At 42.4% G+C, this 18,140-nt stretch overlaps 1 protein-coding gene across 1 annotated transcript in view; it reads left to right on the top strand.

The window, feature by feature from the left end:
- The first annotated feature begins 1,308 nt into the window (after nt 1-1,308).
- The window catches only part of LOC138958411 (paladin-like), a 184,313-nt gene continuing 167,481 nt past the window's right edge, over nt 1,309-18,140 (top strand). Inside the window, exons 1-2 of the mRNA XM_070329552.1 lie at nt 1,309-1,332; nt 1,799-1,947. Of these exons, the coding sequence (XP_070185653.1) occupies nt 1,813-1,947 (135 nt within the window). The 5' untranslated portion in view covers nt 1,309-1,332; nt 1,799-1,812. The remainder of the gene's footprint in view (nt 1,333-1,798; nt 1,948-18,140) is intronic.

Here is an 18,140-nt window from a genome sequence, read left to right as displayed (position 1 = left end):
ATAGCATACCCTTTTCTGTTAACTTCCCGATGAAACAGGACTAAACCTATTATTTTCAGTCCCTAAGCACCACAAAATGCCCAAAGTCGAAAGATGTAGTACAAACAGGGGAGTACAACGGAACAGCAGTTTTTGTGTGCCTGTGAGCTTAGTTCACAGTTGCCGACTGACACACATTTTCGTAACTCCACACTAAATACCCGACTTCCCCTCTGAAGTATTGATGTACAACCCATGGCACTAACATTCATGTAGTCGTAAATAACTGAGGTTGAAAAATTCGCTTCATGACGAGACAAGTATAAATGCCGTTCACTCTAACTGGAAACGTCGCTTCCGTCTCCTCGCTTTGTACGGATTAGCTGTTCTTTTTTCCTTCCCTTGTTGCATCCTAGTTCTTCAGTTGTTTCTAGTTTTCCGTTGATGTTGTGTTTTGGTCTTCTTTATTAGTAGTCTTGTTCAAAATTAAAAAAAACTCAAACTTCTTTTTGTTGTATACGAATGAACTAATAAAAAGCTGTTTAACAGCTGTGTTGTCAAATCGAGTTTTTTTCCAAAGTCAGTGTGGCGCCTGCGCAAAACTAATGCGCATTAGAAACGGCGTCTGCTATCAAAACCTGAGATCAACGCATCGACGCAAAAACTGTCATTTTGTAAGTTTGGAACAACAAATAAAGGTCAGAACAGCTATATAATAGCTATTGTATTTTCAGCGTAGCAATAGGGTCCGATATTTAGACTCGAACAAGTATAATGTGACTCGTCTTCGACTCGTCGGCATTATACTTGTCTCGTCTAAATATCGGACCCTATTGCTACGTTGAAAACACAATAGCTGTTAATGTTAGCATCAAGATCGGATTAAGTAGTGCAATTGGGCAATGACAGCGGGGAATCACGGATGACAAAGGCGTTCACTGATAGCAACAAGATGTGTGTGTGTGTGTGTGTGTGTGTGTGTGTGTGTGTGTGGTTTGTGTCCGTGAGTTAAGTCCGTGTCCCCCATGACGTAGTAGTAAATGATGAAAACGATTAAAGTGACGTGCTGTTGTCTTCAAAGAATGTGATAATTGAGGTCGGAATTAAACCCAGAGTAGAACATCAGCATATAAACTCAATTGAATGTTGACTGTGGCTAAGTGTTTACGCTTGCATTTATTGACTGACTGCTTGCTAACACTTTCAGCGACTTGTTTTTCTCATAAAGGAGTGATGATTTCGCTAACCTTTGTCGCTTTGAAAGGGTGCCCAAGCCCTACACATGCTTGCGTTCCATTTTTTAATTTGTTCTCTCCTTTCTTTCAGAGATGGCGAAACGTCAGTCAGATTCGGGTAAGACTTCTTTTTCTTCTTTGTGTGTGTGTGTGTGTGTGTGCGTGCGTGTGTGTGTGAGTGTGTGTGTGTGTATGTGCGTGCGTTTGTGTGTGTGTGTGTGTGTGTGTGTGTGTGTGTGTGTGTGTAAAATTCAAGTAAAGAGTCCAACACTAACTTTCTCTTTCACCAGCCAACAATGTAGTGATATCCCTTGAAAAAGAAGGTTTGCGGAATTAATCAAATGTCAAAACCATACCTTTACAACAATGTATATTTTGCAACAGACACAAATGTCAATCTACGAAAACAGATCAGCAGAAAAAAACACTCTCTTTTGAAAGTAACCAGTATATCCGGTATCTTTCAGAAATCTGGTCTTGGTGCAACAGAGACTGATCTCCGCTATATATGTGATACGCCTTTGGTCCGTCTGGCATCTTGTAAATGTTTATAATGTTACGTATGTTCCGTGTGTGACGTGCAGAGGACAAGCGCACGATGGTGCGGACCAACAAGGTGGCGCCTGTCATCATCAAGGACTGCAGGGAGGAGTTCCAGCACATCTCGGACCTCAAGGACATCGTTATCTACGGCAGCATGGGCGACAACATGCCGGAACACCCTCTCGTCAAGGTCAGTGGTTTGTGTCTATAGCTTGTTGTGATTTTGCTTGTTCAAGGTTTGTTGTGATAACTTGTCGTGTGTTTGTATGTGTGTCCCTACGAGAGTTGCCTGAACATACGCTTGTGAAGGTCAAGATTTGTAGTGATAGCTTGTCGTGCGTTTGAGCCTTTTGTGTCTGAATGTCTTTTGGCGACATACCTGAACACACGCGTGTGGAGGCCTATATTTTCATTGATAGCTTGACGTGTGTTTGTCTGTGCGTCTGAGCGCATTCGTGTCTGTGTGTATGTTTGTCTGTGGGCGATAACATGCCGGAACACTCTCTGGTCAATGTCAGTCGTTTGTTGCCATAGCTTGTCGTTCTTTATGGCTCTGACCGTCTTGATAGAGACTGAACACAATCAACTCTTTCTGAGCTAAGTTTTCACTTCATTTGTTTGTCTGCCCACTATCAAGACCATTGGGTCGATGTACTTGTTAACGTCAAAGCTAGAACGTTCCAGTACCGTACCATTCTTGTGTTTTGATTCATAGCTTGTCGGCTTTTTACATTTAGTCAAGTTTTGACTAAATGTTTTAACGTAGAGGGGGGAATCGAGACGAGGGCTACGTGGTGTGTGTGTGTGTGTGTGTGTGTGTGTGTGTGTGTGTGTGTGTGTGTGTGTGTGTGTGTGTGTGTGTGTGTGTGTGTGTGTGTAGAGCGATTTAGAGAAAACTACTAGACCGATCTTTATGAAAGTTTACATGGGAGTTCCTGGGTATGATATCCCCAGACGTTTTTTTCATTTTTTTTATAAATGTCTTTGATGACGTCATATCCGGCTTTTCGTGAAAGTTGAGGCGGCACTGTTACGCTCTCATTTTTAAACCAAATTGGTTGAAATTTTGGTCAAGTAATTTTCGACGACGCCCGGACTTTGGTATTGCATTTCAGCTTGGAGGCTTACAAATTAATAAATGAGTTTGCTCATTAAAGTTGTCATTAAAATCGATTTTTTGCAAACAGATTTAAAATTGATTGCATCATATTCTTCATGACATTCTGAATCTAAAAATATATACATATGTCATGTTTACTCTTAAAATGTGATCACAAATAACGAAAATAGATTAATTAGTCTTACGATTAAAATTTAAGAAATCGACCCAAAAATGATTTCATCTTATTCTTTATCGTTTCCTGATTCCAAAAACATATAGATATGATAGGTTGTATTCAAAACAAGCTCAGAAAGTTAACACGAATACAGAAAAGCGCGCTTTCCTGCTTAGCACAATACGCTACCGCGCTATTCTGGCGTGTGCACGTGGGAGGTGAGCGATTTCCTTCTCGCGGGGATTGACGAAGCTGTAAGCGACATACTTGAATACCAAAATTTAAATTGATAGCTTTTTGTGTTTGTCTGTGAGTTTGAAGCCCTTGTGTCTGTGGGCAACATAACTGAATACACACTTGTGAAGATCAAGCTTTGTATTGATAGCTTGTCTTGTGTTCTGCTGTGCGTCTTTGTGTCTGTGTGTCTGTGGGCAATGGATGGGGGATACTATACTTTTTGTGTGGTCTCACTTCGTTGTGTGTTTGTCTTCCTATCTGTTTACCTGTCTATCTGCATGTTTGTATTTCAGTCTCGGTCTCTAAATAAATGTATACCTGTCTGAGCGTTTATTTGATTGACTCGGTGAAATTGATTTTACACCCCCGGTATAGGGGTGTGTATAGGTTTCGCTCGATGTGTTTGTTTGTTTGTTTGTTTGTTTGTGTTCGCATATAGATCTCAAGAATGAACGGACCGATCGTCACCAAACTTGGTGAACAGGTTCTATACATTCCTGAGACGGTCCTTACAAAAATTGGGACCAGTCAAACACACGGTTAGGGAGTTATTGGTGGATTAAGATTCGACAAGGACTTATACAGGGACATTTTAATGGTCAAAGGGAAATAACCACACTTGTTAGCAGTGCCTGCTCAGTTGGTGGCAGTGAGAATGCTAAGGACGGGGGTGTTTTTCCTACCTGGGAGGAATTTCTTGTTGTTGCTGTTGGAAAATAAGAACAAAGCAAGGATAAGGGTCATGCAACCGTCACTGCTGGCAAATTAATTACCTACCTGCACCTCTACCTATCCCCCAGTCACTAATGGAAAACCAATTAGCAACCTGAATCTACCTATCCACCAGTCACTGCTGCCAAATTAATTACCTACCTACATACCGGCACGGTTGGCCTAGTGGTAAGGCGTCCGCCCCGTGATCGGGAGGTCGTGGGTTCGAACCCCGGCCGGGTCATACCTAAGACTTTAAAATTGGCAATCTATAGTGGCTGCTCCGCCTGGCGTCTGGCATTATGGGGTTAGTGCTAGGACTGGTTGGTCCGGTGTCAGAATAATGTGACTGGGTGAGACACAAAGCCTGTGCTGCGACTTCTGTCTTGTGTGTGGCGCACGTTAAATGTCAAAGCAGCACCGCCCTGATATGGCCCTTCGTGGTCGGCTGGGCGTTAAGCAAACAAACAAACAAACAAACAAACCTACCTACATCTAACTATCACCCCAGGGTGACCATTGGCAGGTAACAGACGATCGTTGTTCAAAAATAAGTCTGTCGGGCCTGTATGGGTTGTGAAAGAGTCAATGCTCTAGAATGTATTTAGCCTCGCTTTCCCACTGACATTTTCCCACTGACATTGTACGCCAGTCACCATGCGAGGGGCCAGTCACCATACACGTTGACAACGAGCGCGTGGGGAGACACACCCCTCGCAAGTTCTTTCTTTATTTGGTGTTTAACGTCGTTTTCAACCGTTCAAGGTTATATCGCGACGGCCCTCGCTAGTGACTGGCCTATAACATGATGTCACGTGAGAAAGCGTGCCTTATTACATTGAAGAGTATTCACTCTTTCAAAACGCATACAAACGCGGCACATATCCGGAATTCATCTGCCGATTCAGTCTGTAAATACCCTTTTTTTCCCCGGGTATTTTTTTTTAATTTATGTTTTAATTAATGATAGCTAGCACCTTGCATCTTTCTGTCTTTATTTGGTGTTTAACGTCGTTTTCAACCGTTCAAGGTTATATCGCGACGGAGCACCTTGCATGACGGCATTCGAATTGCAGATTCGGTTTGTAACCAGGGCTTTTAGGTAATGACGGTTGTGTATAATTGATAGCAATTTTGTGTGGCGTGATACGTTCAAAATTAATAAGGATGAGGTGAAATGAGTTTGTGTCCCTCGGCCATCACTTGACGAATGATTCGTTCATTAGTGCAGACTCGTTTTTAATGACATGAAAACAATTACTTTTTGAAAAAAAGAATACCTTTTGTTTGAACGGTGGATTTAATTGTTTGGTATGTCGCATTATTTGCTTATTTCCATCTTTTGTTTTTAGTGTCGGGGCGTGGTGTCAAAGTTATTGTCGAAGTTTTCTGTTTTAATGAAAAAACGAAAACATCAGCATACTGTCACTCTGTAGGGGACTATAATAACGTCACGCTCATAAGATAATTGCCTATGTCATTTTTTAGTGTTTTGAGAAAAACGAGAAAAACGTTTTCGGTTTCTGATCAATCTGCCTATCTTATTTTACTAGTAATACGTTGCAAACTGCCTATCTCGAGCGGTTGGCAGCGGAATAAGCGAGAGTTAAAGAGCAGGCAACAACGTTTTCAATCAGTACAACTGCATAACAACCCAAAATTAAAAAGCTTTTGCACTCCAAAAATGCGATCCTGTATTAAAGCAGCAGCCTCTGCTAAAAAATAAGTGCCTAACTCAGAAAGGAGAACGGCAGTTTTGCTCACGTAACCGTGACAACGATTTCCGATGGTCTGAGAGTTTGTAGCTTCCCCTGTACTCTCACTGCAGAAGTGCCTTACACTGACTGAGTTAGGTATTTTTCTTATGAACGTGACGATAATAGTTTACGTACAAAGTTTCCTTCTATACTTCCGCCCTTCGAAAAAGAGTCCCACGGCGCAGGAAAATAGTTTTAATAAATATTGGAAAGAGCATTAGTGAATAGTCTCACATGGCAACAGTCTTTCTAGAAGGGGCAATATCAAAATAGTCCTTAGATCAATAGTTGTACTTGGATGCAAAGTAAGACTTTCGAGATTCTGAAACAAAGTAGTTGGACTTAATTGAAACGTCTCACGATCTACCTTTGGGACAGACGACAAAAATATTCGGTGTACAAAAAGTGGAACAGTCGTCATGTATTGTATTGTGGGCGTATCAAGAAGATCCCGCATGCTTTTTAGAGAGACCTTACAGACTCTATAGAGTGTGAAAACGTTAACTTGTTGTCGACCGTCTCCCCCGTAATATCTACACAATAACAGACAAAGAGACAAACAGACGGACACACACACACACACACACACACACACACACACACACACACACACACACACACACACACACACACACACACGCACGCACACACACACACACACACACACACGCACACGCACGCACCCACGCACACACGAACGCACGCACGCACGCACACACACACGCACGCACCTCCGCACGCACGCACGCACACACACACACACACACACACACGCGCGCACTGCATACGGCGTCGCCGGAAGAAACCCTTCCATGTCATCAGTGATTATGTGCTTGGACGACCTGAGCATTGTCCTGAAAAGAGGCCACGAAAGATGTAGGGCAACAACTTTTTATCCAGAAGAGAACGAAGATGTCAAGAATGAATTAGAGTCTATGTTTTAGTGTCGTGTTTTGAATATTAAAAACAGGGAACTCTTTTTCCTGCACGAGGAAATCTCCGTTCAAAGCTTGCCGGTCTTAAGAGACTGAGAGAGAGAGAGAGAGAGAGAGAGAGAGAGAGAGAGAGAGAGAGAGAGAGAGAGAGAGAGAGAGAGAGAGAGAGAGAGAGAGAGAGAGAGAGAGAGAGAGAGAGAGAGAGAGAGAGAGAGAGAGAGAGAGAGAGAGAGAGAGAGAGAGAATCGGGGGTCTTAAAAAGGAGGAAGTCTGGAATCGGGGGTCTTAAAATGGAGGAAGTCTGGAATCGGGGGTCTTAAAAAGGAGGAAGTCTGAAATCGGGGGTCTTAAAAAGGAGGAAGTCTGGAATCGGGGGTCTTAAAAAGGAGGAAGTCTGGAATCGGGGGTCTTAAAAAGGAGGAAGTCTGAAATCGGGGGTCTTAAAAAGGAAGAAGTCTGGAATCGGGGGTCTAAAAAGAGGGTTACCTCTGTATCAGTTATTGTCTACGTCACGCGAGAAGCAATCTCCGAACAGATAACCATAATGACGTGAGGCATCTTACCTGGTAATAAAGTAACAGACTAATTGTGACGTCAAGCTAAAAACATAAAAGCATCACGTCCATAATAACCTCAAGATTGGTGATATTTCAGCGACAGTGGTTATTAGTGACGTTTTGTCACGCAAGAAACAGACAAGACAAGCAGCTCCCATGTGGGTGGGTCCACTTGGAACGGTACTGAACGCCGGTCCGCCGGTCCATCCTCATCTGTTTTCTGTCTCTCACTCTCTGTCTGTGACCTTATCTCTGTCTCTCTGTCTTTTTCTCTCTGTGTCTCGGTCTGTCTGTCTCTGTCTGTCTCTCTCTCACTCTCTATCTCACTTACTCTCTCTCTCTCTCTGTTTCTCTCTCTCTCTCTCTCTCTCTCTCTCTCTCTCTCTCTCTCTCTCTCTCTCTCTCTCTCTCTCTCTCTCTCTCTATTTCACAGAGTCACCGAAAGGTACGGGTCTATCAATTTTCTACCACCAATACCCAGGATTGATTTGTTCAAAACTAGTCAAGCCTTCTCTGGCGCTATGGTGTGGAACTCCATTCCGTCTGTAATAAGATCATTAACCTCACTAAAGAGTTTTAAACAAGCTCTGCATAATCATTTTATGTCTACCTAGATGGCTATTCTGGTCTTAACACGTGCAAGTAGCTGTCAACAATTGGCAAAGCTTTATGAATTACACAAATATGTTCTTTATTATAATGTATTATGTGGAATTTATGTTGCGATCATCATCATCATCATCATCATCATCATCATCATCATCATCATCATCATCATCATCATCATCATCATCATCATTTACACCATATAATCATTATTAGCATTAGTGTAAACGTTGGTATCGTGTGAATTTTACCGTCGATCACTTTACATGTGTAACCTCAATTAACATGTTGCATGTTTCGCTTTCGATTTGTATGTTGCTTACTTTGTCATTTTGTTGTTTATGTTTATTTGCTTGTTTGCTTACTTGTCGATTGTTTGCTGGTTCGTTCGTTTACTTTGTTTATTTGTCATGTTGCTTTACTTGTTTATCATTTATTAGACATTTGTATTAGAAGTGAGGACCGGTTGTAAGAAAAGGCGTCGCCTTAAACCTCTATCCTTGAAAAATAAAGTTCCATCATCTCTCTGCCTCTCTGTCTGTCTCTCTGTCTCTGTCTCTGTCTCTGTCTCTCTCACTTTCTATCTCACTTTCTCTATCTCTCTCTCTCTGTTTGTCTGTCTCTGTCTCTCTCTGTCTCTCTCTCTCACTCTCTCTGTTTGTCTCTCTCTATGTATCTCTCTCTCTCTCTTTAGCTCTCGGTGTGTCTCTGTCCGTCTGGCTGGCTCCCCCCTCCCCCCCCCATCCCCCTCCACCGCCCTTACGTCCAACCTTTTGTTCCTTGTTGGTGACAGTGACTTTTCCCCTCTTGTCTCTCCAAGGAGCAAGACAATCAATACAAAACACTGGGCACTGCCCGAGGCTATTCATTCAGCCAACCTCACCAAGGACAGAGAGAGGGAAAAAGGGGGGGGGGTGTGTGTGAGGCCAGCAGAGACACGGTGATGGAGAAAGATAGGCTATTTCCCCGCTTCACCAACAAAAACCACACTGTTTCATCTTGATCCGCTTTCCCCTGTACCGTCAGCGGTGGCGATGTCAATGTTGGGCCTGGGTGGCTGTCAACGTGGTGGAAAATTAGTGGCTGGATGTTGGCAGGAAAATGGCTTCAATTGCCTCGTGATTAAGGGGGATCATTGTTTACAGGAACTTGCTTGGCGTGGACGTGGCTTCTTAGGACCGCGAAAGAGCAAGGAAGGAGGCCGAGAAAAAGCCAAGAGGTTGGATCTTCTCGAGTCTCACATATTTCCCGAGAAAAGTCTGCTGGCTGATGTTGTGATTTTGTATACTCTGCATTTTCATCGTACAGCTTGGCGTGGACGTAGCTTCTTATGACCGTAGAAGAGCAAGGAAGGAGGCCGAGGAAGACCCAAGACGTTTTTTTGTTTTTTTTTGATATACAAATCATCATTTATGAGCCATCTTTACCACAGTTTCTATATGAATCAAGTAGAAGTGCATTTAATTAGCTTTATGTTTACAGTTTCAGTGTCACTCATTAGCATACAGTGTCACTTATAGTGCAAATGAAATCCATCCATTCCTCAACATTTGAAGCATTCACAATGAGTCAATGACACACCCAAGACGTTGATCTTCTCGAATCCCACATATTGGTTTCTTAGAAAAGTCTGCTGGCTGCTGTTGTGATTTTGTATACTAGTCATTTTCATCTTTCAGCTTGGCGTGGACGTGGCTTCTTAGGACCGTAGAATAGCAAGTAAGGAGGCCGAGGAAGAGCCAAGAGGTTGATATTCTCGAGTCTCACATATATCCCGAGAAAAGTCTGCTGTCTGCTGTTGTGTTTTTGTATACTCTTCATTTTCTTTCTTCTTTATTTTTAGTTGAAGTGGAAGTGGAGGTATGGAGAGGGGGTGTTCTGATCAGTTTTCTAAATGAACCTTGACGTGGACGTGGCTATACTAATGTGCCCTTTGAATCCATTAGTGAAAGGAAGAGGGTAAACCTTCTCTGGTCCAACTTTTCTTGACTATGCCTATGGTCTCTGCTGGCTGTTCTGATTTAGCAAACTCTTCATTGTCTTCTTTTCTTGTAAGGGTACCGGGTTGGACTGTGAAGAGAGGGATTTTCTGATTGTTGGGCAAGAAACAGTTTCAATTTCCTCAGAATTAATGATAATTATTGTTCACAGGAACCTTGTTATTGACGTACCGTATATTGTGTCTTTAGACCCCTGAAAGGAGGAGAAAGAAAGGACAAAACTTGACGTTTTCTAGTCCTATTTGTCTATAGACTCTGCTGACTGTTTTGATTCACTGTTGTCTATTGTTGAAAGGATTAGGGTATGATGAAGGGTGGAATGGGGTTGTCTAGAGGTTTTCTACAGGAAACTTGACGAGGACAAAACCTCTTGTCCGCCCTTTTTTGGAACCATAGAAGGGGGGAGAAAAGGGTTGACTTTATCTAGGCGTATTTCTCCTGATTATAATCTGAGGGTTGCTCTGATTTTGTATACTCTTTTTTTCTTCTTTTCTTTTGGTGATGGTGGAGGTGAAAGGAGGAGAATGTTCTTATGTCGTGTATGTTTGTGTTCAACTCTCATCCCCTCTCCCCGTCCTACCAACCATCCCCCCCCCCTTACTTCAACCTGGAAGGCGAAGGGCTGCTTCCTGCTGAAGACAAGGATTTTCAACCGATATTTATTTTTAAAATGTAATGTTAGCGACAGGCAGTGCACACTTAATTGTGTTTCGTGTTTCATTTGATACATAGCTTTTCTTTTTCGTGGCATTTACGGATACCGCATTTCTGTGTCATCGTTGCTCCCTTGTGTCCAATCTGCTTTCTTGCTCTTCCTCTATTTCTTTCCCTGCACGTTTTGCTGTTTTATCTCCACAGAGTGGCACTTGAATAATGAATTCGCAGGGTTTCTTCACAGCCAGATAAATCACAAGGTCTCTCGCCCTTTAGTCTCTCAATGGAGCGAGGTCTCTGTGCCACGAAAGGACACCTCAAATAAAGGGACACTTTTGTTGTCATGGTGTTGTAATGGAAGACACAGCCGCAGTCGTTAATTTTCAAAATGACCTACTTTCATGACACGGGTCTAGAAAATCAATCGTAAAGGCACAGCCCTTCTTGTGAAACCACTTGTGCTCACTATCTCATATCTGCCTAGATTTCACTCCGGACGGGGCCGTCTATCCACTTATACACATTCCAAGAATCAACATCAACGCTGCTTCCTGATTAAGTAGTTAAACCGTTAATGTGCGTGATACTTGGCCAAGTCAAAGGATGACCTTGTCCCATATAAGAACCCATCCAGATCCGAGATGGCGAGCCGAATTTTTTTACACGGGAAGGACTGTACCTTTAAGAACACCTTTTGTTCTTTCTTTTAACATGTTTTTAATTCTTTTTAAATACATATAATTATAACAACACAACAACAGCATCACCAAGATAAGAAAACAAGCACACACGTACGTACAAAACCATACATTCACTACACGACAAAAACATAAATATGCCCCACAATACGTCTGGGCCCTCCTGACACTTTCACATGGCCATGTTTTCTATCTCCTTTAAGAACTTTTTTTTCTTCTTTTTATCATGTTTTTAAATCTTTTTCAATACATATATAACAACACAACAACAGCACCACCAACATAAAAAAAAACAAGCACACACAAAAACATACATTCACTACACGACAAAAAATAAATATGCCTCACAATACGAGTACGTCTGGGCCCTCCTGACACTTTCACATGACAATATTTTCTATCTTCTTTAAGAACAACATGCCCATTACTTTAATGGGCCCCTGAAGGTTGCAGCCACGCCATTCAACCGAAGTAAGCAAACTCGGCTACATTGTGTCTTCGTTTTCTCATCATACCAAGAGTCGGTCACACTCGGGTGATCGGCTTCTTCCGAAAGGTCCCGACAACATGTCAGACACAATAGGACCGCACATGGGAACGGAAGTACGACGCCATTAGCAAATGGACGAGACTTCCCCTGTTCCACTTCCCGGTGAAAGGCTATTTTTGCCGCCGTGCAGCATTTAAAAGAGCTCGCAGAGGCGTTTCTAATGTTCGTTGGCGTACCTTAGTCACATGCAGGCTAAATGTACTACTTGGCACTTTTTCTCATGATCGATTTTTTTCTCTATGTCTATCTGCCTCTCTATCTCATGCTATATCTTTTTTTCTGTCTCTCCCAGAAAAGCTATTCGAAGTCACGTACCGTACTGGAATGACTGCTGCTCTGTATATAGTATACGTGTCGGGGTTGTGAGTTTTTGGTGGCTGTTACTTTTTCGTGCTTGTAAAATCGATCAGTACAGACTCACTGACTTACCGAGTGACTGAGTGACGAACGAACGAATGGCTGCCTGGATGGATGGATGGATGGCTGGATGAGTTGATGGACTGACTTGAATATATAGAGTTCCTTTGTCATAATTGCGTCCGAATAACAACAGCAGCAATATCCCCAGCATAACCACCAACAATAAATCTTCAACAACAAAAAAGGGGGGAGGGACAACCGAGAGACAGAGGGACAAAGCAAAGAAGGGCTGGTGGTTTTGATAAGAAACATAGAGAGAGTTAGGGCGAGAGAGAGATAGAGAGAGACAGATAGAGAGAAAGAAAGAAAGAGACAGAGAGAGAGAGATAGAGAGAGACAGATAGAGAGAAAGAAAGAAAGAGACAGAGAGAGAGAAAAAGAGAGAGTCAGAGAGAGAGAAAAAGAGAGTCGAGTGCAAAGAGACAAACAAAGAGAGGCACAGACAGATAAAGAGACCGACAGACAGATAGAGACACAGGGAGCGAGACACAGACAGACAGACAGACAGATAGAGACGCAGGGAGCGAGACACAGACAGACAGACAGACAGACAAACAAACAGACAGAGTCGGCTCATTTCACCATATCATGGCGATCGAAACATCCCAATGGTGCCGCTGATGGCTCTATCACTGGCCATGGAAACACAAAACTTCAAAGGCCTTGTTACACTTTGCAAGGACAAGACGTCAATAGCCTGTGTCCCAAGTAAAAGAGAGACACACTTTTCAAGTATGGAAAGTTCAATATGGAGAGTCGTTTTTACATTTAGTCAAGTTTTGACTAAATGTTTTAACGTAGAGGGTGAATCGAGACGAGGGTCGTGGTGTATGTGTGTGTGCACGTGTGTGTGTGTGTGTGTGTCTGTCTGTCTGTCTGTGCGTGTGTGTGTGTAGAGCGATTCAGACCAAACTACTGGACCGATCTTTATGAAATTTTACATGAGAGTTCCTGGGAATGATATCCCCGGAGTTTTTTTTCTTTTTTTCGATAAATACCTTTGATGACGTCATATCCGGTTTTTTTGTCAAAGTTGAGGCGGCACTGTCACACCCTCATGTTTCAATCAAATTGATTGACATTTTGGCCAAGCAATCTTCGACGAAGGTCGGACTTCGGTATTGCATTTCAGTTTGGTGGCTTAAAAATTAATGAATGACTTTGGTCATTAAAAATCTGAAAATTGTAAAAAAAAATTTTTTTTAAAAAACGATCCAAATTTACGTTCATCTTATTCTTCATCATTTTCTGATTCCAAAAACATATACATATGTTATATTTGGATTAAAAACAAGATATGAAAATTAAAAATATAAAAATTATTATCAAAATTAAATTTTCGAAATTAATTTAAAAACACTTTCATCTTTTTCCTTGTCGGTTTCTGATTCCAAAAACATATAGATATGATATGTTTGGATTAAAAACACGCTCAGAAAGTTAAAACGAAGAGAGGTACAGAAAAGCGTGCTATCCTTCTCAGCGCAACAAAATCTTCTTGTCAATTTCACTGCCTTTGCCACGAGCGGTGGACTGACGATGCTACGAGTATACGGTCTTGCTGAAAAATTGCGTTGCGTTCAGTTTCATTCTGTGAGTTCGACAGCTTGACTAAATGTTGTATTTTCGCCTTACGCGACTTGTTATTTCATGTGCATGCTGTGTGACATTTCTTCATTTTCAGGATTTTTTTTTCAAGCGATCACCGTGCTTCAGCTTTCACGTAGCTAGTGTCTGCGTGATTTAATCTGAGGGGGTCGTCTTTTTGGGCTGTCCACTGCGACAGCACTGTCTGCCGAGTTTAAATTTAACTGTCACAAACCATACTTTGATGGTCTGAGTTTATCGAAGATGGTAGACCCTGGCTCAGTTCGTTGTCACAAAGTAGAATTGAATCTTGAGGGTGAGAAGGAGGAGGAGGAGGGGGGAGGAGAAGGAGGAGGAGGAGGGGGGAGGAGAAGGAGGAGGAGGAGGAGGAGAGAGTATGAAAGTGGAGTAAGAAACGTGCACTTGTCACAGAAGGATGGGGCTTGCTAGAGCGGTTCGTCCTCAAAAAGTGAAATTTAGGAATGGAGGACGAAAGTCGCTGGCTCCCCCCCCCCTCCCCCCCTCCCCCCCCCCTCCCCCAATCCAGTGCTTCTGAATATCTTCAGTGCTAGGAGACTGATTCTGCATAGCTCTCAGCTATTGTGGTCCTACATTCAGTTCGCTTGTACTTTCCTCGGTTAGTTGTTTAAATAAGTGACAATCACCGTGTTATCACGCTGAACGCACTTTAGATACTTTCCAAGTCTGCTTTCAAGAACTTTCCGCTTAGCTCTTGCGTACTGTTATTTTATATTAAGAGTTCTTGTTATATTCAGTTTCTCATTTGATGAAGTGAAAATCACAGTGCCAGACAGTATGCTTATCGCACAATATATTTGTCAACGTCTAGCACGTTCCGCTCAGCTTTCGTCTGGTGTTTTCTTACATTTAGAGAGGTTACTTCCTTCGATAAGTTACTAGATTTGATCAAATCAAATTCACGGTATCAGGTAGTACTGTAATATTATACGCGTGCCATATATTTGGTTTAAAAATAAGTTTATTTTAACAAAAGTTACAATCATAACATGTATACACAATACACAGGTAACAATCTAGAAGCTTATAGTGGTGTTCCTGCATGGATATTACAACGTAAGGCGGTAACGGCTGAACAATTCGTCTAAATAAACCAAATCTATTAATAACATAATAACGTTGCATAATCGTTATAAAGAAAGACAGCAAAAGGATGGAAGGAGGGGAAGAAGAGGAATAAAAAAGAAGAGGGATGGGTAGGAGATGTGCCATATATTTGCCAAGGTCTTCTTTCAATCTCGCTCTGCTTAGCTCTCGCCGGCTGTTGTTTGTTAGTAATAGTTCTTAGTTTTCTCACTTGCGAAATTCACAGTGTCATATATACAGCACGCTAAGATTACAACATGTTTTTAAAGACCTCCTTTTTTCAGGAACGCTCTGCCCTGAATATGGACATAGCGACAGACTGAAAAAGAACATCCGGGCATTGCGCATCATTAAACGCCTGTCACCTAGTTCTTTTTACACCGATGATTTTATGGCTGTAGCTTATAAACAACCTGGTCCATTCTTTTCTCGTCTGGATAACGAGCGAGAAGTGCGGCAGGTGGACTTGGCATGGAATGGTGGGAACCAAAACGAGTGGGGGGAGTATGTTGGGGGGGGAGGGGGAGGGGGCTGTAGTTGGAGAATGCATTAAGTGTGAATGTCTGAATCCAATACAGTATGACACATAGCTTTAAGAAAGGAGGAGAGTATGAGACTGTTGCAGAATTGATGACTATGTTTATCTACAAAATTACACAATATATCTTTATATCGTGTGTATTGCGTGTTTATGTCTGCTCTGTTTGTTACTCTTTTTCCAGCTTTGCTATCATGGGCGTAACAGATTTCAGCTCAATCCATTTTCCCAAGGACCTATAACGAGACAAAAAGGAAATCAGTCAGCCTTTTTGATCAAACAGGCTTTTTTGCCATCACATTATCACGCTTCAGCAACCCGTCTACAGCCAGGAAGAATCATCGTGATTATCCAGTTAGCTCGCTTTGAGTGTAAAGAAGAAAGGGGCACTCTTGTGGTCTTCTGACAGCGGCAAAACATCTGATCTTGGATCAGGGCTATTTCAGTATTAGTCGCATCTCTCACACCTCTGATTGGGATCAGTTTAGTTTGCAGCTTTATCCCTTTAAAGAAGCTTTTCGTCCTCACCAGAATACACCTTTGATTGGCTTCAAAAGTGATGCAGTTCTTCTGTTGAGAAGGAGTGATTGTGTTACACAGCTGAGAAAATTAAAGGCGATATCCTTCTCTCTTAAGCGATCATAGTCTCCGCCACATAATCTGTCCAATCTTTTCAATGGAATAAAAACATTCTTTCGCATTCCTTCTAGAAACATACACAAACTCAACAGTCTGCTTTCCTTGCCGTGTGGGTATTGTTTTGCGGGGCGAATTTAGCAGATTGATATTGGTGACACTTACAAAATTAGTTCAACAACAAAACATCCATCTCACAAGAAGCTTTTTTTTTTCATTTTTCATTTATTTATTGTCCCATCGCTGGGAAATTCGGGTCGCTTCCTGCCAGTGGAAAGCTAGCAGCAACGGGGTCGCGCTACCCAGGTGTCTGCGTGTTTAGGTGTATTCAGCCACCTGCACTTACGGCAGAATGACCAAGGTCTTTTACGTGCCACTGTGGTGACACGGGGGTGGGACATGGCTTCCGTCTCTGAGTCTGCACATAAAGTTGACCCGTGTCCGTCCCGGCCCGAATTCGAACCAGCGACCTTCCGATCACAAGTCCAGTGCTCTACCAACTGAGCTACCGAGCAGCTTGTTTGCTTGTTTGTTTGTTTGTTTGCTTAACGCCCAGCCGACCACGAAGGGCCATATCAGGGCGGTGCTGCTTTGACATATTATGATATAACGTGCGCCACACACAAGACAGAAGTCGTAGCACAGACTTCATGTCTCACCCAGTCACATTATTCTGACACCGGACCAACCAGTCCTAGCACTAACCCCATAATGCCAGACGCCAGGCGGACAAGAATTGCAGCTAGGCTGTTGATTATTGGTATGTGTTAAAGATAGAGCATGCTTTTATTCCGTGAAGAAACCTGTTTACACGAGAAGAAATGTAATCTTAACATTATCAACTGGTATTGCTGCTACACTTGTTGCTTGTTCTACAAGCTCTTTAGCAGAAACTGGACTATTCATTCCTAGGAAAAAACACTTACCTCATCGTAGCGGTGTCTGAACTCGGCTACAGTGGCATTTCGGCTAAAGAGACCTGATTAGCAACTTTTCTATACGCAAGTTGCTTATTGTGACAGAGTGTGGCGGCCCTGAAATACAAACTTTTTTCTTCCAAAACTGTTTGAGCTTTTTTCCCCCCTGACGTATACAGTAAATGATTGCATTTACTCTTGGAGCCCCATTTGCGTGCTCGTGCTGCATGTAATGCCATGTTTGTTGTTGATATGGATTGAGCGTGAAGCAAATGGCCAGGCCAACGATTATTACGTGCCATCAACATGTTCAGGGCAATTTCGCTGGCTAATGTGTAATTCCAAACAGGCAGAGAAATGAAAACAAGAGTGCAACACTCTCTTCCATTATCAGATTGGATTCCGAATTACATATAGCCCGCTCTGTTGTCTCACAATACCTAACTCAAATATCTCTTCTTTTTTTATGCGGATTGTTCGCGTCACTATTTGCACAAATATTGACACCGGGGGAACTCTGATATGGCGGCTGTAATGCCTCATGTGAAATTAATCAAACAGCAGCGTGCGATTTTGTCACTTGACACTCTACTCTCTCTTTATTTATCTTCTCATATATCGCGCTAGGTAAAGCGTGACAGCAATCCCCCGCCTGTTTGTCTGCCGTTATTAAAGCGATAGTGTTCCTGTAGGGTCGATTGTGGGAGGGAAACACAAATGTGTATGTATCGTTGCATTTTCAAACAATTTGTGTGTGTGTGAAGCTTTGATGTTGCTTTTTTTGTTAAAATGTTGGAGCTATTGGATTGGATTGGATTGGATAAGATTTACAGTCCAGTGAGGTTACCCTCATGGAAATTCGGGCTGCTTTCTCCCCGGGGAAAGCGAGCTGCCATACATACGGCGCTACCCATATTTTTTTTTCTTGCATGCGTGTATTCATGTTTCCTGAGACTTAATGCCGTGTGAGATGGCATTTTTTTTACTTTATTCCAAGTCCCACGGGTATTTGATGGACATTTTTATCTATGCCTATACAATTTTGCCAGGAAAGACCCTTTTATCAATCGTGGGATCTTTAACGTGCACACCCCAATGTAGTGTACACGAAGGGACCTCGGTTTTTCGTCTCATCCGAAAGACTAGCACTTGAACCCACCACCTAGGTTAGGAAAGGG

Source organism: Littorina saxatilis, linkage group LG2 (assembly GCF_037325665.1).
Source record: "Littorina saxatilis isolate snail1 linkage group LG2, US_GU_Lsax_2.0, whole genome shotgun sequence".
NCBI classification, from domain to species: Eukaryota; Metazoa; Mollusca; class Gastropoda; order Littorinimorpha; family Littorinidae; genus Littorina; species Littorina saxatilis.
This window is presented reverse-complemented; position numbering and strand designations above follow the sequence as displayed.